General features: G+C 38.9%; 2 protein-coding genes across 2 annotated transcripts; both read left to right on the forward strand.

Moving 5' to 3' along the window:
* Window positions 1-9,004: 9,004 nt before the first annotated feature.
* Window positions 9,005-18,018, forward strand: LOC125267784. Its single transcript, XM_048189733.1, has 2 exons — window positions 9,005-9,917; window positions 14,334-18,018. Exon 2 carries the CDS (start codon window positions 15,031-15,033, stop codon window positions 16,369-16,371), a length of 1,341 nt encoding a protein of 446 aa, XP_048045690.1. The 5' UTR covers window positions 9,005-9,917; window positions 14,334-15,030; the 3' UTR covers window positions 16,372-18,018.
* Window positions 9,928-24,746, forward strand: LOC125267782. Its single transcript, XM_048189732.1, has 2 exons — window positions 9,928-18,320; window positions 21,078-24,746. The coding sequence occupies exons 1-2, from the start codon at window positions 17,291-17,293 to the stop codon at window positions 22,667-22,669; spliced, it is 2,622 nt and encodes an 873-aa protein (XP_048045689.1). The 5' UTR covers window positions 9,928-17,290; the 3' UTR covers window positions 22,670-24,746.
* The last annotated feature ends 115 nt before the right edge of the window (window positions 24,747-24,861 follow it).

Consider the following 24,861-nt stretch of genomic DNA (forward strand, 5'->3'; position numbering starts at 1 on the left):
TAAGATACACTCTTCACCCAATGTTATTGAAATGCTTCTAAATCCCAACATTAAAATTTAAAATTTCTCAGGTAATGTCAATGGTAAGACCCATTTAAGGTGTGGCCAAATTACTTTTTTAAACTTAATCAGAGCAATAGAAGGGTTAAAGGGAAAGGTTTAAAACACAATACACCAACAACAGTAGTTATATATAAATATATATTATAATTATTTGATCAAAATTGTTGCTAGAGACAATACGGTAGTTGCTGGATTTTGGTAGGAACATGTACTTGCATGATGCACCTGTGCATTTTCACTCAAATTCTTGCTCCCTCTGTCCTCCTTGCAGTTAATTTAGAGAATTTAACCCTCTATGGTACGCAATATGATATCAATGAGGAAAAAATTATTTGTGTTGTTTTTCCTGCTTAAAATTGGACACTTTAACAATATCAATAAACATTTTCATAATTTTTTAATTTATTTAATTTTTATAAATTTGTTGCCTCGAGGCAACATTGTACCATAATGGAAAAATTTAAACATTTGGCATTTTCATGTAGAAAAAAGAAATATATTTATTGAAAACATTCATTTCTTTAACTAGACACTTAAACAAACAAATTTATCTAGTTTTTAATGTATTAAAAGTTTCATATTTAATAAAAAGTAACATTTTATATCCAGCTGTTGCCCTCAGGCAACATTGTACCATAGTGGAATGCAAGTATTACCAAACCATCATATTTTTATGTTATTATATTAAATTATCATATCCATCTTCATCCTCATCTCCATCTTCTCTCTCACCCTCAGTATCTCCCTGACGGATTGTCACTATGATTTCATCTTCCTCATTACAGTATGACCCCTCATTAACTCCTCATACTCACCCTCATCAGCTGCCAGTGTTACCTGTGTTTTATACGTTTCTGAAGTACTATAGAAAATGTGCAGATCATAATATATGCAGATATAGTATGTGAATTAGTATTCTTATAAGTACATTACAAAATCATGTGAAAATGCCAACATATTTAGATAATTCTAACTCTTTTCCTTACAAATATGATACATTTGTATTGAAACCTATTATGGCTGTATGGCCTTATGCGATTCCATTATGGTACAATGTTGCCTTGAGGCAACACACAGTTTTTTGTAATTTTCTCTAAAACATTTGATGATATATAATGTAAATTACTTAAAAATACTTCTTTACTTGCCAGTGAAGGTGACTCATATTTTTTGTGGGTGATTAAACGGTTACAAACAAGTGAAAAAACACTTTTCAATGGAGAAAATATGGAGTCATGTGATATGTGCACATGTGCTGAAACAGGACACAAAATGGACCCCTGATGGTCATGTTTTGGTCTTTTTTGCACTTTTATTGATTAGTATTTGAGTTATTCTGTCCTGGGATATGTTTGATCAATCAATTTGTGCTTTATTTTATTAAAAACAAACTAAAATAGACCATGTTGCCTGGAGGCAACACCGTACCATAGAGGGTTAAAAGTGCCATAGAACCCTTTTTCACAAGATGTAATATAAGTCTAAGGTGTCCCCTAAATGTGTCTGTGAAGTTTCAGCTCAAAATACCCCATAGATTTTTTATCATTCAATTTTTTTAACTGCCTATTTTGGGGCATCATTAAATATGTGCCGATTCAGTGTGCGTCCGCTTTAAATGCTTGTGCTCCCTGCCCCGAGCTCTCGACTCTATCATTGCATAAACAAAGTTCACACAGCTAATATAAGCCTCAAAATGGATCTTTACAAAGTGTTCGTCATGCATGCTGCATGCATGCATCGGATCATGTAAATATAGTATTTATTTGAATGTTTACATTTGATTCTGAATGAGTTTGAGGCTGTGCTTCGTGGCTAAAGCTAACATTACACACTGTTGCAGAGATTTATAAAGAATGAAGTTGTGTTTATGAATTATACAGACTGCAAGTGTTTAATAATGAAAATTACGACATGGCTCTTGTCTCCGTGAATACAGTAAGAAACGATAGTAACTTTAACCACATTAAACAGTACATTAGCAACATGCTAACGAAACATTTAGAAAGACAATTTACAACTATCACTAAAAATATCATGATATCATGGATCATATCAGTAATTATTGCTCCATCTGCCATTTTTCGCTATTGTCCTTGCTTACCTGCACAACGTCTGATTATTCGGCTGTGCTGCTCCAGACGTTAATACTGGCTTGTCTAATGCCTTGAACATGGGCTGGCATATACAAAAGTTGGGGGCGTACATATTAATTATCCCGACTGTTGCGTCACAGTCAGTGTTATGTTGAGATTCGTCTGTTCTTCAGAGGTCTTTTGCACAAATCAAATTTACATAAGAAAGAGGAAACAATGGTGTATGAAACAATGGTGAAACAATGGGGTTTGAGACTCACTGTATGTCATTTCCATGTACAGAACTCTAATTATTTAACTATGCCCAGGTTAATTCAATTTTCAATTCTAGGGCACCTTTAAAGGTGCAATATGTAAGATTTTCTGTCCGCTAGAGGTCGCTAGAGGCCTATTTAAAACAAAGGCTTAGTTTGATGACGGCAAGTTTGAGCGCTGAATCTTGGGACATGTGGTCTCCATCTCACAGCTGGAGGAAACAATCTGGATAAGAGTTGGGAAGAAATCATGTTCATGGATACGATTATTAACATTACTGTAGTATGAAGCAGAGCAGGACCGAGTGTTGTGGGAGCTGAACGAGGCCGCTGGAGCGATTGCGCAACACACGCCGTGAGCAGCTGAACTTTTATTATGCCACAGTCGCCGGCGCCACTTCGGCTTTTCCGGTCATGAGTATGAGGTAACACAGCTCTGTTTATCATATTAGATACATTCAGTGGTTAAACTGGGCCGGGGCACATAGGCTTACCAGGGCTAGTGGATTTTTTTATGTGAAAGAGAATTTTACTTGCCTGACCAGATAAGCAGCTTGATTAAAATGTCAATAACAACCAAAACACGAGAATGATTCATTTAGCTTAAGTGGCGATTGATAGTGGATAGTAATATATGTAATGTATATGGCAGTGATAGCTTATTGCGCTGTTGAGGTGCACAAAACCTCTTGAGGAGAATTCAAAACAAATGAGCTCTGCTCACACAAAGAACCTCAGTTATGATGTTGCAGTAAAAATTCAATATGTGGGGGTTTTATAGCTAGCTATTTACGTTATGATAAAGTTAAGCATCACACGTCCGAAAGCGCTGAATTCCTGAATACACCTTGATTCAAATTGACACTAATTTCATACAACAGTTCAATAAACAAGTAGTTAATATTAATTAATTACGTTTTAGGTGCAATATTGCCTGTTTTTTTGTTTTATTGTAGTAGCGAAAATAGTTCCAAACAAAGCAGAACCAGCACATTTCACAGCTACGTTCAGCCGTTTTGAATGATTCAGCGTTTTGAACGAATGGGTTGAGTGAAGATTCAATGGCCCAATCATAAACAACTGCTTCATTCTTGATTCAGAATGAATCGTTTGAATAAATGACTCAGTGGCTCACTCATTAAGACAGTCACTTGCCGCCATCTACTGGCGCCATTTATTTAAAAATAAAATATTAAACATAAATTTAATTAGATTGGGGGTGGGGGGGTGCCCTTTATAAAGGTTAATAAAATACCCACAGGGTAAATAACATAAATATGCAATTTAAATATGTCACTGCTGATAAAACACTGATGAGAATGTTGCTTGTTTCAGAATAAATTATATTTAATTACAACACAAAAAAATCAAATTTTTTTCAGGCATGCTACTTTTTTACTCTGACAAGTAAATGACCAATTTAGTTGTCCAAAGGACAAGCACAAAACAAGGCTTAATGTCAAACTCTGTATTTTGTATTTATTCTGTCCTTTGGTAGAATCACTTTTATATTTGATACTGACACAAAAGAAAAGGCACAGGCCTACAGGAAGATTTTATTGTCATTAGATGTAGCTTTGCACACTACCAGCATCAATAGAATGATCAGCATTTTAGTCATTGCAACTCGTTATATTTTTGTTTTTGCCAATTGATACGATTTTGTAGTCTTCACATACACATGCACTCAAGGGCGTAGATTTGGTTTCAACTTTGGGGGGGGTTGAACGTTGGTATGGTTGTATTGTATTGGGGGGGTTGTAACTGATGGCTTTGAATATTGGGGGGGTTAACTCCCCCCCATCCCCCCCACAAACTACACCCCTGCATGCACCCCTGAAACCACAGAGCCCCCCCACATAACAAATCCCAATTTAACCCCTGGATACATTTGAGTGTGTTGAAAATGTTATAACGTTACTCTGTGCGTTCGCTCGGTGGCTGCTGTGAGACACTGTTACACACTGCAGTAAGATATTGATTTTAGAATATCATATTAAATACTGGATGGCTTGAGTTGATAAATGGCATGCAATTCATTTTAAAACGTATTGTATGATGGAGAAAATTCTGTATAACTGTTAGTAAAAATAAAGCTGCATCTGATTATGCTATGTTAGCTACTTCACAAAATAGTGTTTTTCTCTGAGGCGTGGTAAAGCATGGTACTCACAAAAAAATCAAGAAAAATAGATTTAAACGTGTTGAGCTATATAACAACAATTAGTTTTCTCACGATTTACAAATAGTTGGAAACATTTGGGATATTTTTAAGTACTCAAATGAACAAAATATATAACACTGACCTAGTGGTTTTAGGATATTTTACTGCAAAATTCTTACATATTGCACCTTTAAAGGGTTAATTCACCCAAAAAATGAAAATTCTGTCATCATTTACTCATCCTCATGTCGTTCCACACCTGTAAGACTTTCGTTCATCTTCAGAACACAAATAAAGATCTTTTTGATGAAATCTGAAGATCCATAAAGGTACTAAAAACATATTTAAATCGGTTCATGTGAGTACAGTGGTCCAATATTAATATTATAAAGCGACGAGAATATTTTTGGTGTGCCAAAAAAAAAAAAAACGAAATAACGACTTATTTAGTGATGGCCGATTTCAAAACACTGCTTCAGGAAGCTTCGGATCATAAATGAATCAGTGTATCGAATCAGCTGTTCGGAGCGCCAAAGTGATTTCAGCCGTTGGCAGTTTGACACGCGATCTCAATCATGATTCGATACACTAATTCATTATGCTCATGAAGCAGTGTTTTGAAATTGGCCATCACTAAATAAGTTATTTTGTTTTGTTTTGTTTTTTTGGCGCACCAAAAATATTCTGGTCGCTTTATGATATCAATATTGACCCACTGTGTGAACTGATTTAAATATATTTTTAGTACCTTTAAATGACAGAATCTTCATTTTTGGGTGAACTAACCCTTTAATCCAGTCACGCAGCAGTTCTTTTGTCACTCAGTCCAGCTGAGGGAGCGCGTTCCGGCGGGAAAGTGACGTCGACGCATACCCTCTATACATAAAATCTCTTATTGTGGTAGAAAGAGCCTTTATTTTAAGCGTTACCTGTTATGACAGTGAAGTTGTGGGACACGCTTTGTCTCATGCCTCGATAATCAGCGACAGGATTGCTAAAATTTCAAGGTGAAATGAGTTTGCCGCATCCAGTGCAGTACGTTCATCTCACCAGCAGAGGTCTCTGTCACCCGCTTAATGAAATTGACTCTAAAATGAAACACAATTCAATATTCACACAATTTAATATTTATTCAAAAGCTGATAATCACTTTTTGTGAACTTTTGTAAACGTTGCATTTCTGAGCACCAATATCTATGTGATAACTATTATTTTCGACTTGCAATTTCAAGTATTTTTAATAAAAGTCTGATGCATACCAAGGCTATATGTTTGAAAGTTTCTACACTGTGAAAGCTAGAATAATATATTTTAAAATATTAAGCAAAATCATGTATAAAAATGTATAAAAATATTAATATTGAAAAAGTTTATATAATTTTAATAGGCTATATTTGGAATATATAATATGATAATATATATAAAATATTTAGATAATATATGAAAAAAATTACATTTTAATTTTTTTCATATATTATCTAAAAATGTTAAATATATTATAATATTATATATTCCAAATATAGCCTATATAGGCCTATAGAGCAACTATGTAAAATCAAATTTTATTTTGACCAGCACTATACTTCTTAGGACATGAAGAATTATTTTCAGTAGCACATCAGTTTTTTTAACCAATGAGAGATAACATTTAGCGTATAATATAATATAATATAATATAATATAATATAATATAATATAATAGGCAGCAAGTGAACATTTTGTCCTCAAAGTTGATCTGTTAGAAGCAGGAAAAATCTGGTGGGTTTGCTGTCAAAAAACACCTTTTTTAGTTTTATCTCACTATAGAAGCCGGTCCCGTTTGAAGTTCCAGTCGTGTCTGACAACTGAATATGCTGGAGTTTGTTTTCGGATGAGAGCAGAGGATTTTTCTTAAAACCCTCCCGAACAACCTGTTTCTAATCTCTGCTCAATTCTCCAGCTGTGATCATTTGTCCACTCAAACTCTCCTCCTAACCGCGCATTAGGATGATTTAGACACACGTCCTCTTCCAGGCAGATTTGTAACATCTTTAGTTTATTGGAACTTCTTTAGTATTGTCCTGATAGTGGAAATGGGGATTTGGCCTTTGTTTCCTCATGTTTGAACTCCTGTGGAACAGGAAGTCATGGCTGGATAATTTCATGCTCATCACCCTGTGTGCTAAAAAAAAAAAAAAAAAAAAAAAAAAAAAAACATAAATATGAATGGGAATATACTTCAGATACATTTTACTTATAAGAATTTTTAGGGGTGGCAATAATTGTGGTCAACATGCATTGGAGAAAAACATTTATCTCATAATATAAGTTTCCCCCTCTTTCAATTGTTTTAATTGTTTTACAATGAAAGGTTTGAATTTTGTGAATTTTTTGAATGAAAGATCAAAATAAACAATGCAGATTTATTTTCATAGCCACCTTTGTTCATATTTACTAAGGGTGCCAATATTATGGAGGGCACTGTAACGCCACTAAATATAATATAATAAAATTTAATTATAATATAATATTATGAAAATGTTGCCAATTTTTACTCCCATTATTACACTTCTTTTTTCATTATATGTTGCTCCAAGAACACATTAATATGCAAATTAGATACAGTTTATAGATGCATTGTATTGAATGGGAAAATCCATGTATGGCCATTTTACCCACATATTGCTTAAATTAAAATGGTATATCGATTCATTCCGTTCTATCTTTCATATCATAGTTGAGAATCATCTTTAAACAAAATTTAGTTGAAAAAAAATCCTGAAACCTAAAAACGTTTTTTTTCTTATGCTCTAAACAATGTAATGATGTGAAACAAAATATTAAATTCAAACACTTTTTTTCTGGGTCCCAGGAGGATATGACCAGCACACGACGAAGAACATCCAGATAGTCTTTATTACACACAGGCAGGAGATACAAGGGAGATAAACACAACTGTAAACACAGGGGTTATAAACACTGGGTGAAACTGTTAAGAACACAAAGCACCTGAACAGAATGATTAACTGATAGTTACAGAAGACTCAGGCAAACACAAGGAAAAACAGAACATACTCCTGCACTGTTAGATTTCACTATAGATTGGCAGCACAGTACTGTAAAAACCTCCAGACCAGTACCATGCCACATTTCAGTAAAACACCATAATTTATATTGCATTCTGGGTCATTTTGACTGAGCTGGAATATTTTGCAGTATATTTTAGCGTTGCTGTAATCTCAATGTAATAGACATTATTCACAGCAGCGCCATCTTTGATTTTTAACAGAAATGAAAGCGAGGCTGTGAGGGTGTCATACATCTCTTCAGTGGGTTGCACTGTTATTTTAAGGATTAGTTCATTTTAAAATGAAAATTACCCCAAGCTATACTCACCCTCAAGCCATCCTAGGTGTATATGACTTTCTTCTTTCTGATGAACACAACAGAGTTATATTAATAATTATCCTGACGCATGCCGAGGCAAAGCTGGGGACTGGAAGACCCGAGGCGGATCCGCCGCACTGCAGGGGACCAACTATGGATGAGCTGAGGAACTCACAGGAACCAGCAGAGGAAAAGCTGATGAACAGGCTGGCTTTGGTAGAGGAGGTAGGAGAGGGAGGCTGGACGGGTACTCTGGAAGCATAGGAAACTCTGGAGACATGGGAAACCCTGGATATACAGGAAACTCTGGAGACACAGGAAAGTCTGGAGACACAGGAAACTCAGATCTGAGCAGGACCAGCAATAACGTGAGATTCAAGGATATTACCTCCTCTAAATCATTCATTATATTTCCAGAGGCCAAGACTTATTCACAGTGGCAGGTTGTGGGCAGGGCTTCCATCAATGCCCTCAAACTCCAAGTATTCCCTGGCAAGTTCTCTGTGGCAGGCTTAGGCTCCTTGTCTGTGGTGAAATCAGGCTGTAGCTCCATCTATCTGTGTAAAGGCTGGCTGGGCGCTAGGTCTGGAGTGAGACTGGTGTCCTCCACTGGGCTGATGGTGAATGCAGAGTTGTTATTCACCAGTACCCACTCCACACATGCTGCAAAATCCTGATGTGGACTGCTCCCTGGGAGGCATGCCCCAAATGTGGATAGTGAGTTAGAAATGCCAACTCGAAAAAGTCCCTGGTGTGTGACTCCAGGGAGCGGTCATTCTTCTTGGGGCATAAAAGAAGTACTGCGGGTAGATCCATACTGTATGTCCTATTTTCTGTTACGAGTTGCTGTGATCAAAGTGCATGATGAAGAACATCCAGTACAAATAGTCTCTATTACATACAGGCAGAAGATACAAGAGAGATAAAGTAAACACAACAACTGTAATTAAACATGATCGGACAAGGAACTGAAAGAACACAGGGATTATAAACACTGGGAGAACTAGAAACCAAAATACCTGAACAGAATGATTAGATACAGAAGACAAACTAGAACTTGATGGAGTATTTTATCCATCCTATAGAAAACAATTGTGGAATATTTTATCCATCCTATAGAAATCAATTGTAGAATTTGTTCGCCTACTATAAAAGCTAGAAGTGTTTTGAGGCCACTTGGCCTTTGTAACTGTAAGGGTCAAACAAGTTTCTGAGCGTATTTTGTTGGTAATTTTCCACCAGACAACAGGTGGCTGTGAAATGAACAAGACCATTATTATGGGTGTCACGTGAAGGCTTCTTGTCTCTGGGGAGTGTTGACTGGTTTGATACAATGTTTCATTTGGCCAATGGGAAAAGGATTGACCATCAAATTGGCAGAAGGCCCATGAGAAATGAAGTCAAAAGATGTACAGTAGCTGGAAGCTGGTCACCCTTACTAAGAAAATTCTCTTACATAAGCAACACCTGCAATTATATTAGTGATGTGTCTATGGCAGAAAGGTCGGGGAGTACATGGAAAGGAGGTGTGAGGGGAGAGCACGTGTAAGTGAGAATATGGGAAAATGTAAGAGCGAATATTACCAGCCAATGATATTAATTTGGTGTGTTTTAAGAGATAAGAAAAAGCCAATGGTATTAATTTGGTGTGTTTTAAGAGATAAGAAAAATGTATAAAACTGTGCCCCAGCTAAGGGAGCCTGAGATGCGGAGCTGGCATCTCACTTTGTTGCTTGACAATAAAGTTAAATACTTCTGAGACCTGGAACTTTGACTTTGTGAGTTTTTCTGAGACCTGAAAACTTAGACTCTGCGAGTTTTTCTTCGAGACCAGATCTGAAGGGACAAAGAAACATCAAATCTGCCACGACATAATTGGCGAGCCCTGAGCCAGGAGCCAGGAAGAGGTCGGGGTGGGACCACGGTGGGCGTGCTGGCTTGAGGCTCCACAAAACAAAAGCGCGCTATATAAATAAGGTAAGCAGGTTTGCTTATATTTGTTTTGTGTGGCCCCTTGTGAGCTAATGCCTGCGTGGTGACTGCCTAAGACTTCACCAAAACGAACCAAATTTAAATTGAAATGACTAAAATTTAAAATGAAATGAATAAAAAATTTAAATTAAAATGACTAAAAAATAAAATAATTGATTGAATTGATTAAAATAAAAGGAGAAGTAACTTCCAGGTCCCAGGGGTAGCGCATGCATGTATATAAGTGTTGTTTGTCTAAGTGTTTAACGCATGAGGTGCGTTCGTCTAAGTGTTTAACGCATGAGATGCGTTCGTCTAAATACGCATGAAGTGCGTTCGTCTAAGTGTTTAACGCATGAGGTGCGTTCGTCTAAATGTTTAACGCATGAGGTGCGTTCCTCTAAATACGCATGAAGTGCGTTCGTCTAAGTGTTTAACGCATGAGGTGCGTTCGTCTAAATACGCATGAAGTGCGTTCGTCTAAATGTTTAACGCATGAGGTGCGTTTGTCTAAATACGCATGAAGTGCGTTCGTCTAAGTGTTTAACGCATGAGATGCGTTCGTCTAAATACGCATGAAGTGCGTTCGTCTAAATGTTTAACGCATGAAGTGCGTTCGTCTAAATACGCATGAAGTGCGTTCGTCTAAGCGTTTAACGCATGAGATGCGTTCCTCTAAATACGCATGAAGTGCGTTCGTCTAAGTGTTTAACGCATGAGGTGCGTTCGTCTAAATGTTTAACGCATGAGGTGCGTTCATCTAAATACGCATGAAGTGCGTTCGTCTAAGTGTTTAACGCATGAGGTGCGTTCGTCTAAATACGCATGAAGTGCGTTCGTCTAAGTGTTTAACGCATGAGGTGCGTTCGTCTAAATACGCATGAAGTGCGTTCGTCTAAATGTTTAACGCATGAGGTGCGTTCGTCTAAATACGCATGAAGTGCGTTCGTCTAAGTGTTTAACGCATGAGGTGCGTTCGTCTAAATACGCATGAAGTGCGTTCGTCTAAATGTTTAACGCATGAGGTGCGTTCGTCTAAATACGCATGAAGTGCGTTCGTCTAAGTGTTTAACGCATGAGGTGCGTTCGTCTAAATACGCATGAAGTGCGTTCGTCTAAATGTTTAACGCATGAGGTGCGTTCGTCTAAATACGCATGAAGTGCGTTCGTCTAAGTGTTTAACGCATGAGGTGCGTTCGTCTAAATACGCATGAAGTGCGTTCGTCTAAGTGTTTAACGCATGAGGTGCGTTCGTCTAAATACGCATGAAGTGCGTTCGTCTAAATGTTTAACGCATGAGGTGCGTTCGTCTAAATACGCATGAAGTGCGTTCGTCTAAGTGTTTAACGCATGAGGTGCGTTCGTCTAAATACGCATGAAGTGCGTTCGTCTAAATGTTTAACGCATGAGGTGCGTTCGTCTAAATACGCATGAAGTGCGTTCGTCTAAGTGTTTAACGCATGAGGTGCGTTCGTCTAAATACGCATGAAGTGCGTTCGTCTAAATGTTTAACGCATGAGGTGCGTTCGTCTAAATACGCATGAAGTGCGTTCGTCTAAGTGTTTAACGCATGAGGTGCGTTCGTCTAAATACGCATGAAGTGCGTTCGTCTAAGTGTTTAACGCATGAGGTGCGTTCGTCTAAATACGCATGAAGTGCGTTCGTCTAAGTGTTTAACGCATGAGGTGCGTTCGTCTAAATACGCATGAAGTGCGTTCGTCTAAATGTTTAACGCATGAGGTGCGTTCGTCTAAATACGCATGAAGTGCGTTCGTCTAAATGTTTAACGCATGAGGTGCGTTCGTCTAAATACGCATGAAGTGCGTTTTTGTCTGCCTGAGTGGGGCACATAAATGTTATATGTTTGTATGTGAAATACGTCTGTCTGTATGTGTGAAAAGCGCTGAGGTGTGTGATCACGCTTGTCTGTGTGATAGCCAGAGCGGACGGGAGGACCCGGCGCTGAGCGGGGGCTCCGAGCTGGCTGCCAGATAGACGGGAACTGTTAGTTGTAAATAAAAAAAGGCCTTGAGAAGGGAGGGCAATTTGATAAAAAAGTGACTGAGATATATAATATTGTGTATAATGCAGAATTAGGTAGAAAGTGAAATAGAATTGCGTGGTTTGTTTCAAACTGTTTTTATTGTTTGATGAAACGTTGATAAAAGCATATGGGAAGTATTGTTCGGAAGCATATGTGAATAATCCTGCAGGTTTTGTGAAATGAAAAAACAAGATGGTTAATGGACACTAAAATTCAAAATTATAAATGTGATAAAAAAAAAAGTAAAATAATTGTATAAGAATTGATGAGGGAACTAAAAACATTCCCACAAATTGTTTTTTCATCAATTTGGACACTTTCCAGACTGCTGTGATCCAGATAGGGAAACACAGCCCTTGATAAGTCAAAACAATAACGGAAAAGTTAACAGAGAAAACTGTTTTTCCATTTTAGCAAAAATTGGTGTATAATACATTTTTATTGCTTGGTGTAAAGTTGGCAAAAGTGTATGAGAATGTATAAAAATATATGTAAATATCCCTGTTGATTTTGTGAAATGGAAAAGGCAAGTTTTTTTTTTAATGGATACTGAAATCCAACATAATAAAGGAAATGTAAAATATTCTAAAAGAACTGTTGAAAAAACTAAGAACACTCCCAGAAATTGGCTCTGTCGTTTGTTTGGGCACTTCCCAGACTGTAAGCGCTGTGATCCAGATAGGGAAACACAGCCCTTAATAAATCCAAACAACCAAGAAAAAAGGTATTAGAGAAGACTTTGTTTTTTCCATTTTTGCAAAAATTTATGTATAAGAAATTTTTATTGATTGGTCTAAAATTGGTAAAAGTATATGAGTACTGTTTAAAAATTTATGTGAACATTCTTGTTGATTTTGTGAAATGGAAAAGGCAAGTTTTTTAATGGGTGCTGAAATCCAACATAATAAAGGGAATGTAAAATATGGTGAAATAGAACTGTTGAGAAAAAAACTAAGAACACTCCCAGAAATTGGCTCCTGTCAGTTATTTGAGCATTTTCAAAACTGTAAGTGCTGTGATGCAGACAGGAAAGCACAGCCCTTAAGTTAAAATATTCAAGGAAAAAGGTAATAGAGGTTTTTTTTTTTTTTTTTTGCAAAAAATTGTGTATAGTGGTCTTTAGTGTGTGCTGCGTGAGTGAAAACCCGGGTGTGTGATTGTTTTAAGAGTGTGTGATTGAGCCTGCACTGTATCTACAGAGTGAAGATAAAGGCGGGGCTGCCTCTGACAGGGAGAGGAGAAAACTAGAGTGTGAAGATAAAGGCGGGGCTGCCTCTGGGAGAGGGAGAGGGGAGCTGGAGAGGGGAGATAGAGGCAGGGCTGCCTCTGACGGAGAGGGAGGAGAAATCTTGTGATCAGGATAAAGGAGGGGCTACGAGAGGCGAGAAGTGTGTGTGTGTTAAAGAGTGGGAGGATTTCTCTCTGCCTCACGCTCTCTCTCTTCTCTCTCTCTCTCTCTCTCTGAATAACATGGAGGTGAAGCTTGGTGGATATGATAGGGACAGGGTCAGAAGGCTAAATTGTGAGCTTAGGGAAGAGTATGAGTTTAAGGAAGCATTGATAGAATCCAAAGGGATTAAAAATCATTTTTGGCTAGAAGTGGAGTTTGTGGATAAAGAGGGACAGAAAAGGGAGCTGACAGAAGAGAAGAAAAATGAACTTTTGAAAAATTGACAAAAATCACAAATTTGGATCAGGTCGAACAAGAATGGCCTTTAATAAATTGGCAATATGAGATCAAGAAATACATGACTCTTGATAATCTGAAATGGCATTTGGACAGATTTTGTTTCCCCAGAAAAACCTGACTTTTTCTGGGGAAAAAGATTGCTGACAGAGGCAATATTAAAAATAGATCCAGTGTGTGTCCCATACTTGAAAAAGAACTTGGGATATCGATGGCCACAACATCTGGGAGGAGCAACCATATTGAGTAACATCTACTTCAAAGTGACCTCATGTGCGAGGTCAACAGAGTGGGAAAGTGACACACTCTTTGCAGTTGGAGAAAGAGAAGAGATCAACCCACTCTACACCACAAATTGGACACTTGGAAGATTGGTTGTGTCAGTGTTTCTGAAAAATAAATTAGAACACATATACCACATGCGGCCAGAGATACCAAAGGGCAAAAGGGAAGCAGAAGAACTAAGAATGATTGTGAGAAATGTCAGACCCTCAAACACACAAGAAGAGGAGGAGGAGAGGGAGTAGAGGGAAAAGAATTCTAAGAGCCAAAGAAAGAGCAGATTTAATTGAAATTTTCGAACCATTAGAAACTATTAATTGCCCCAAAAATAAATTGCACATTTCAGTAACTGTGGTAGGAGGATTTGATACAAAATTAACCCCATGTCTTACTTATTCATATTGGGCAGGAGGAGTCACTGCAACTGGTCGGAGGGTTGAGGAAAATGAGCTCTGGAGTTTTGAATTGATCTGCTTGGGGGAGGACATAATTTGGAAACGCAATAACTACAATTGGCTGGAACTGGAAGGTGTGACGACGAAGTCATTGACTGAGGTACAAATAAGAGCAATTTTAAAATATATAAAGAAAAGAAAGACCATCAAATTGCTGTTCTAAGTCCTCAACCCAGTAAAAATTCCGGAGGAAGCCAGGGGTCGGATGCTTTTAGTGGTCCTCGTCTGGCCAATCCGGTGAAGAATTAAAGATTTGAAAGAATTAAAAATAAATAAATAAATAAATAAATAATATTGACTGGGGTTAAAGAGGTTTAAGATTTGGCTTATGACAATGGCTTCAGCGTCAACAGAAAAAGACACACCTGTAGAGTGCATAATATCAGAATACCCCATATGTAGAGACACAATTAGAGAGTTATCTAAAAAATGGGAAAAAAGGACCATAAAATTAAATACAAAGTGGCCTGCAGAGGGAACATTTGACGTAGCCATGTGTAGAGAGATGGAAGCATTAATAAAAAAATCACAAGGCTAATGATAAGACAAAGAATAGAGAAGAGAAGAGAGAACGGGAACATGAAGTGTTAAGACTATTCAAGGAATGGGGAATAAAAATATTAAAGGAAAGACAAATGAGGGAGGGAAAAAATGGAAAAAAATGTTTCAAAATCAGAAAGGCCTCCTCCATATGCATCACACTATGATTCTGCTAATCAATTACCAATGGTTAATGCAACACTTCATGTGAGAGGGAATGTGGAGTTTGAAAATCAAAAACTTGAAGAAGAGGAAGGTGAAGGAGAGAGAGCAGTGGGATTTCATTGTGAAGAGGCTGAGGAGCACACATCTGACAAACCATTGAGAGTGAAAGGAGAAACGCCAGCCATGCAAAAGCAAGCGGAACCTCTAAGAAGCAAAGAAGGTAAGAAGAAATCCACAGATCCCACAATGACGGATCCATACTACTATGCAAAACAAGCATTGAGAGAACTTGAGGAAAGGGGGAGAGGTGAAGAGGCTGCAGGTGAGCAACCACTGCAAGATCAAGACATAGCTGATAGTTTGCTGTCATTCCATCAAGATATGAAGATAACAGAAGAGCTACTTGCTAAAGAGGCTCAAGCTATGAGAGAAATTATAGAAAAGGAAGAATGGAAGAGTTGTCAAAGATCAAGAGCACACTCAAGCAGCCCTGATGGAGAGTACAAAAGAGTTTCAGGAACACTCCTCCTTGAAGGGGTTCCCCAAAGGGAACAGCGTTGGAGGAGGGGTGACAATTTAAGAGAAAGACCTACAAGCGCCATATTCATGCAAAGAGCAGAAGAAGACATGCAAGATAAAGACAAAAGACAGTGCCCCATACTGATCAGGGGACGCCAAGGACAGTATGTCCCATGGGCGAGACAGGATCTGGAAGGACTTGTAGCCCGCCTCCCCGACATACATGAGGGGGCTGGAAAGTGGATCAGACTGCTGGAAAAAGAGACAATGGGAAAGATACTAGCCATCGGAGATGTTAAGGCCTTGTTGGCAAGGTGTGTGGGAGGAGCCAAAACAAATGAGATTTTTGAGGCTGCAGGACTTCAACCTGCAATTGGAAGGACAGATATGGATGCCACTCCTCTTGACATTTTCCGACCTCTGATATGGCAAACGCTAAGAAGAAGCTACACAACACAGATGGATCCAAAGCTACTGAAAGGGGAGCAAATAGGGGAAGCAGAAAACCCAACCACCTACATTCAAAGACAACTGAGAAGATGGAAACAGGAATTGGAGCGAGACCCAGAAAAAGACCCGGTGATAACAACACTGTTCAGAACTGCCATAGTAGAGGCCATGCCCCCAGCTGTGAAAACAAGACTGGAAGATGTAGTGGGGCTGAACTCCAAGTCACCAAAGGAGTTTTGTGATCATGTGGCTCATGCAGTGGAACAGCATAGGAAGAATGAACAAAAGCTAAAAAAATCAAGAAAGAGAGCTTCATAGAAGACTAACTCAACTGCAATTAAAGGAACTAACTACCATGAAGAAGAAGGTTCAAGGAATGCTGAAGGAAAACGAGGATCAGTCTGTGGTAATGGCTACTGTAAACGCATCTGGCCTAACTACCCAGACTCCAATGACACCTATTCAATCTATGACACCAACGCAAAACACAACAATACCAGCACATGTGCACCAGAACATGACTCCAGTAAGCGCGCAACAACATGGTGCACCAATTGTGATCTATCTGCCCGAGCAGCCAAGTAATAGAAAAATGAACGATTCACAGCAAAGAGGGAGAGGAAGAGGAAGACAGAACAGCAATCAACAAGGAAGCTATGGCTCCGCAGGGAACTGTTGGGGATGGAACCAACCTGGGCATAGGAAGATAGACTGTCCTATCAACCCATGGCCACAGAACATACCACCAACAGGCCAAAGACAACAGTCATGGCAGCAAAACCCTCAGAATCACATGCCAGGACCTGTCAACCCATGGCGTGGCCCAGACCAGGGCTACTAGGGATGCCCAGAGAATCCTACGGGGAGGAATCAGCTACCAATGATATCTTCTGATGCTGATCAAGAACCTATGCTGCAGGTTAAGATAGAGGACAAGATAACACCTATGCTAACTGATACTGGGGCGACTTTTTCCTGTTTAAGCCCAAATTATGCCTCTCACCTCCCCAAGTCTGGAAAATATGTAAAGACAGTAGGATTCTCGGGACAAACGCAGCTAATTCCAATGACGGCACCAGTCAAGATGAAAATCAAAGACACTGAAATAAGAATCCCAGTTTTAGTATCAGAACAAACACCAGTCAATCTTTTAGGAAGAGATGCAATATGCAAGCTAAAACTGCAAATATGGTGTTCTCCTGAGGGAATATACATAGACAATGAAGGGATCTGACAAATGACTGTAGTAGGAGGGCATGACACACAAGAACCAAAAGCAAACATATATTGGTTGGGAAATTTGGAACAGGAAGTGGTTAAAACCATTAATAAATGGGGAAGTTATATAAGGGAACAGCTTAGGAACCCAAAAATGCCAGACACTGAATTTCATTGTACAATGATATATGATCCATTTAGGGATCCCAAATTGGAAGAGAAATGGCTAGGAGAGACAGTGAACAAAGAAATACCCCTGACTTCAGAACATTTAATAATAGGGCCTATGGGAGCAGCATTACAAATCCAAGAATGCAGCTTCATTAAGAATTGGTTTAAAGTAGAAAAATCAACCCCACATGTTACTATATATATGAATGAAGGGTGTCGACCAGAAGATTTGGGACCAATGATGCTACATGCAAAAGGGAGAAAATGGGAAGCTACAGAGAATCCTTTTATTTCCCAAACATCAGATATGATGTATCTCAAAATTCTGTGTCCTACTAAAATGATAGGCATTCCAAAAATAATAGTTAAAACCACAGAAAAGAAAAAGAAATTAAATTCTAAATTGGATGATTTAATGATAGAAATGGAACAAAAAGTACCACAAGAATTGTGGTCTAAACATGACACCGATGTGGGTTTGGTGAAATCTGCAAATCCAGTAAGGATCAGGATTAAACCAGGAGTTAATTTACCTAGAAAACAACAATACCCACTGAAACCAGAAGCCGTAGAGGGCATTAGAAAAACGATTGAGGGGCTAATTAAAGCGGGTGTGTTAGTTGAAACAATTAGCTATTGTAACACACCCATTCTACCAATTGAAAAGGCCAACAAAACAAAATGGAGGCTAGTACATGATTTAAGAGCAGTGAATGAAGTAGTGGAAGATTGTCCCGCTGAAGTTCCAAATCCCCATACACTATTGACAAATGTTCCGCCTGCTGCTAATTATTTCACAGTCCTTGATCTTTGTAATGCATTTTTCAGCATTCCATTAGCGGAAGAAAGCAGACACCTTTTTTCCTTCACCTACCAAGGTAAACAGTATACATACACCAGAATGCCCCAAGGATTTAAAAACTCACCACATGTGTTTAATCAGGTTTTAAAGGTTGATTTAGAAGATCTAAGACTGGATAGCACATTGATACAATATGTGGATGATTTGCTGATTTGTTCAGCAACACTAGAACAATGTCATCAGGATTCCATTAAGGTGCTCACCAAATTAGCAGAAGGTGGCCATAAGTGCTCAAAACAAAAATTGCAATATTGTTTGCCACAAGTATAATACTTGGGGCGAATTATTGCACACAAAACAAAGGCAATATCCCCAAGCCAATTAGAAGGCATTAGCAAAGCGCCACAACCACAAACAGTGGGACAAATGATGACATTTTTGGGTATGACAGGGTTCAGTGCTGATTGGATAGAGGATTATGCTGTCAAGACAGCTCCATTACGAACTCTGATGAAACAAGTAGGTCATCAGAATCTGAAAGCACAATTAACGTGGGATATTGAGGCATTGATAGCTTTTGAAACATTGAAGAAGGAGCTTCAAAGTGCTCCTGCTCTCACGACACCAGATTATGATAAGATATTCCATCTATATGTCGCTGATAGAAAAGATGGATATGCTTCAGCTGTCCTAATGCAAGAAACATGTAGTGGCAGAAAAAAGCAACCAATTGCCTATTATTGCACCAAATTGGATAATGTGGCACAAGGCTACCCGCCATGCTATCAACAAGGGCTGGCAGCTGTATATTTTGCATATGATAAGGCCTCCACTGTGACAATGGGCTACCCAGTCATTATTTATACTCATCACAAGGTTGCTGAACTATTGGAGAGAGGAAGATTTGTCCTAAGACAGGCTAGATGTTTAACATACTCTACCTTACTAACCTACCCTGACATTACTATAAAACGATGCACAACAACAAACCCAGCCAATTTTATCCCTTTGGAAGGGGAGGGAACCCCACACAAATGTGTGACAGACTCTTTGGCATTTACTCGCCTGAGACCCGATCTAGAGTCAACACCAATTATTGATGTAAATGTAGAGTACTTTGTAGATGGATCATGTTTCAGAGATCATTTGGGAAATCATGCTGGATTTGCTGTTGTTAAAAGAGAAGATGATGACTTTGTTCCAGTTGTGTTGCAGCATTGTGAACAACCATGTTCGGCACAACTGGCGGAACTGAGGGCTTTAACTGAGGCATGCTTGTTGGTAAAGAATCAAGTAGCTAATATCTATATTGACTCGGCATATGCCCATGGGGTATGCCATTTATTTGGAGCAGTATGGAAGTAAAGAGGGTTCAAAAAGAGTGATGGAACACCAATACAACATGGAGATCAAATTATTCAATTAATTTCAGCTATGATGTACCCAACAAGATTGGCCATTATTAAGTGCTAAGCTCACAAAAAAGGTAATGATTTTATCATCAAAGGAAACAATTCCGCAGATTCATTTGCCAAGCAGGCCTCAGGATGTCAATTAGCAGTAATGGCACCATCAGTTTTAATCCAACCCATTCCAACGATAGAAAATATAACTGAAATGCAAAACAGAGCAACCCCTTATGAAGTAACAATATGGCAACAAAGGGGTGTAACAAGAGATGCAAATGGTGTTTGGCGTTCTCATGAAGGATACACGATAGCCCCAAACCCCTTGTTAACCATTTTGATAACAGATGCGCATGGGTTTGACCATTGCGCGAGGGGGGAGATCTTGAAAAAGATAAAAAGACAAAAAGACAGGGATTTTGGTCTCCATATTTACAACAAAGAATTGATGAATTTTTGAGTGAATGTGAAATTTGTGCTCAAAACAATATTAAAAAAGGAATATCAACACCATTAGGCTCGATACCACTGCCAGAAGGTCCTTTTAAACATTTGGTGTTAGACTATGCGGACATGATAAAATCTGTAAGGGGAAAAAGATACATGTTAGTGGTGATAGATCGATTCAGTAGGTGGGTGGAAGCAGAACCTTCAGCAGATCAAGGAGCTCAAACAGTAATCAAATTTCTGACCAAAGTTATTCCAAGATTTGGCATACCATCTCAGATTAGCTCTGACAATGGCTCATCATTCATCCAAAAAGCAGTAAAAACAGTAATGCAGAAACTAAGAATAAAACAACGTTTCGGTTGCGTCTATAGACCAGAATCCCAGGGTATCGTTGAAAGGGTTAACTCAACTCTTAAAGCCAAGATTAACAAAATTTGTGCTGACACTAAACTAAATTGGGTAGAGGCATTGCCTCTGGCGTCAATGAATTATCAAATGCAAACGAATAGGATCACCAATCTGACTCCACATGAGATGTTAACAGGGAGACTCATGCCTGCTCCTCATTTAAGAGGTCCATATGAAGGACCACCCTTAGAGCAGCTCCAAAATTAACTCAGAGTTTACATGAGACAATTAACTGCTATACATGAAGCCATTTATACACAGGAGCAGAACAGGGGACCTAAAGAGGAAGAGGAAGTACCCTGTCCAGTAGTTCCAGGAGACCAGGTATATCTGAGAGTCATTAGGAGACGGTGGAATGAACCAAGACGAGAAGGACCTTACACTGTAGTGAGAGCAACTCCAACAGCAGTACAGGTAGAAGGTAGCACGACTTGGTATCATTTGAATCACTGCACAAGAGTTCCAAGGCTGAGACCAAGGGGAGGAGTAGAGCAGTGTGAACAAGACGAACATGGGATGGAGGCGGAACATGCTAGAGAAAATAATATTGTTGATGAACATCATTCTAGGGCAGCTGAATGCACTGAGTCCGGAGATGAAATGCAGATACAGGATGGTCTCCCACCGCCAATGGACACAGAACAGGAAGGTGAGAGAGATCTTGACATTGATCTTAGTGTTGGTACACATGCTGCAATGCCTCCCTCAGACTCAAGGACTCCAGCAGACCTCTCACCTGAGCGAGGACCTTCAGCCAATAGACATCAGCAGGAAGAGTTTGAAAACATCGACTTCCCAAACATCGACCTACCAGACATCGACTTCTCAGACTTCGACTTTGCAGGGCTTGACTTGCCAGATATTGACTGGGGTCAACCATCTTAATGTGGCCAACTTAACACAAGGTACCAATGCAGACAAACACATTAAGAAGAGATCGGTGGACCTAAATAGAACCTATTATGAAGAAACAGGGTATGACATTGATTCAGAATTGGAAAAGGAAAGACTATTAGATACTGCTTATCACAATTATTGGTACAGATGGGCAGAATACACGGCTAAGCAATCACGAAAGAACGCTTGCATATTTTGTGCACCGTCTCCACTGCAAAAACTGACAATAGTACCAAATCAATATGATTTTAGAGACTGTGCTAGATTTTACTCGCAGTACTGCCACATGCCTGCACGAAGTGTTCCTTATTGTCCAGCCAAATGCCTAAAAATGCTGGGAAATCCATATTATCAAAAATTCTACTACCAGATGGGATGGGGGGATGAATGTAAGAATTTGGATGTAAAAATAGACCCACGTAAAAGAGAAACCCCAAAGAACTATGTTCTAGACCGGTCATTAGAATATGAATGTTTCAACAAAACTAAAGGCTACCAGAATATGGGACAATTTAAAGGCAAGTGTGCTGTCATTTGGCATCTGGATAGAGAAATGTATAACAATCCAAATGTGTATAGGTCTAGTAGTATAATATATGCGACAGCAACAGTGAGCAAAAATATGACAATTATCGAGCCCTATGAAAATTGTGAGAATGCAACTCTAAATTTCCCTCTAATAGAGCCATTGGAAAACCAAAGTGAAGCAATAGCTGATTATTTTTGGTTATGCGGGGGTAGAAGATTGAGAGCCACTTTGAAAGAGGGATGGAAGGGACTGTGCACCAGAGTAAGATTGGCCCAAGCTGTAGGGATCATAGATTGGGACCCAAATGAGGAAGACTCAAGAGAAATTGACCAATCCACAGCCATAAGACAGAGAGTGAAGAGAGCTTACATACCAGACCCTAATGTAAAAATTGATGAAATTGGCCAACCAAGGGGTATACCACATGAATTTAAGGCTAGAGATGAGGTGTTATCAGGCATAGAATCTATATTTGTCTGGATAACCCCAAACAAAAATGTAGAATGGATCAACTACATTTACTACAACCAACAAAGGTTTATTAACTACACAGATGATGCACTAGCGGCTTTGGGGGAGCAACTGAAATACACTAGTAAAATGACATGGCAAAATAGACAAGCATTGGATTGGTTGCTTGCAGAAAAAGGGGTGTGTGCATATTGTTTGGAACTGACTGTTGTACTTTTATTCCGAATAACACAGCCCCTGATGGATCATTCACCAAGGCCATGAAGAAGCTGAAAGGCTTGAGAAAATAAGTATTTGAAAATGCAGGAAAAGACAGACATATTGGGGAATGGTTTGACTCAATAATAGGGTCGTGGAAAGAATGGATGACCAAGGTGGGAATAATAATAGCAGTGGCTGTTGCTATTTTTGTGTTGTTGTTCTGTTGTATTGTGCCTTTTCTCAGATCAATGATGGCCAATGCAGCTGCCAAACAGATGATCAATGTATCTGTAAGACGATCTGGAGTCGATATCGGATGCACCAACACTGGAGTGTATCCAATTGGTCCAGGGCTGGATGAACTGGACGAGTTTCTGTAAGACCGACTACATAAAGAGATGGAAGGGGTGCCTTTTTTTATTTTTATCAAAGAGTTTGATCATGTTTTTGGTGAGAAAGGGAGTTAGCTACTTCATGTCTTTTCTTTGGGGAAAAAACAAAGTAAGTAATTTAGAACATGGGTAGAGTAGGCAGTTAGTAAATGGGTGTTTTGTTTATTATTTTGGCTTAAAACCCTCTTCCTGTTTTTATTTTCGTTTTTATCTTTTATTGTTATTATGTTTTTTCAAGTTATTATACTTATATTAAACTACCTGAATGAGAGGGGACGACTGAGGGTCTGAAGCAGGTCATTGCCCGTGTTACGAGGTAATGCAACCAGATTTAAAGGGAAATGACAAAGAAAGTTTTCTTATATTTCATTTATTACTATACTCATTTATTTACTCATCATTACTTTGAAGTTATAATGTGTACTCACTAACCTACTGAAAAGTCCAATGGAACTCAAAAGAAGAAAGGATCGACGAGCACAACAGTCGAGGCAGCCTGGGCAGACTCTACTGGTGGTTTAAAAACCCGCTGTCAGCCCCAACACCAGATAGTGCCCTAGGCAGGACCAGGGTACCTCTGGCAACGGTGGAGCAGCCCAGATAGCGCCCCAGGCCACCGGAAGCGCCTGAGAGTTCCTCTGACACCATGGGAGAACCAGTGGTTTTAAATAATAATCTATATTAACCATAATGAGTTTAATCACTGATATATTCTACATAACCATGACAACCATGGGCAAGGCCAAGATTTTCCACACACATGCTTTAACACAAATTGTTGATTTATGTTTGATTTTGTTGACCCCCTAGAGTGTTTAGTTAGAGAGGCGGAGCCTTTTACACTTCCCTAGTAAAAATTGTGGGCAGTGATGTTTGACTCTGACCTCTTCTGGAGTGCAGTCACATAAGGAAGCCATTTGGTAGTGAAAAGGAGGACCACTATTGGTCCTGAGATGGAAGATGAGAGGGCTGACTTGTGAGGTTGCACTCTGGGAAAAGGGAAATGGAAGTGGGAATTAAGAGATTCCCAGAGGGGGGATATGATGGAGTATTTTATCCATCCTATAGAAAACAATTGTGGAATATTTTATCCATCCTATAGAAATCAATTGTAGAATTTGTTCGCCTACTATAAAAGCTAGAAGTGTTTTGAGGCCTCTTGGCCTTTGTAACTGTAAGGGTCAAACAAATTTCTGAGCATATTTTGTTGGTAATTTTCCACCAGACAACAGGTGGCTGTGAAATGAACAAGACCATTATTATGGGTGTCACGTGAAGGCTTCTTGTCTCTGGGGGGTGTGGACTGGTTTGATACAATGTTTCATTTGGCCAATGGGAAAAGGGTTGACCATCAAATTGGCAGAAGGCCCATGAGAAATGAAGTCAAAAGATGTACAGTAGCTGGAAGCTGGTCACCCTTACTAAGAAAATTCTCTTACATAAGCAACACCTGCAATTATATTAGTGATGTGTCTATGGCAGAAAGGTCGGGTAGTACATGGAAAGGAGGTGTGAGGGGAGAGCACGTGTAAGTGAGAATATGGGAAAATGTAAGAGTGAATATTACCAGCCAATGATATTAATTTGGTGTGTTTTAAGAGATAAGAAAAAGCCAATGGTATTAATTTGGTGTGTTTTAAGAGATAAGAAAAATGTATAAAACTGTGCCCCAGCTAAGGGAGCCTGAGATGCGGAGCTGGCATCTCACTTTGTTGCTTGACAATAAAGTTAAATACTTCTGAGACCTGGAACTTCGACTTTGTGAGTTTTTCTGAGACCTGAAAACTTAGACTCTGCAAGTTTTTCTTCGAGACCAGATCTGAAGGGACAAAGAAACATCAAATCTGCCACGACAAACTCAGG

The sequence above is a fragment of the Megalobrama amblycephala genome, linkage group LG4, assembly GCF_018812025.1.
Source record: "Megalobrama amblycephala isolate DHTTF-2021 linkage group LG4, ASM1881202v1, whole genome shotgun sequence".
Lineage (NCBI taxonomy): Eukaryota > Metazoa > Chordata > Actinopteri > Cypriniformes > Xenocyprididae > Megalobrama > Megalobrama amblycephala.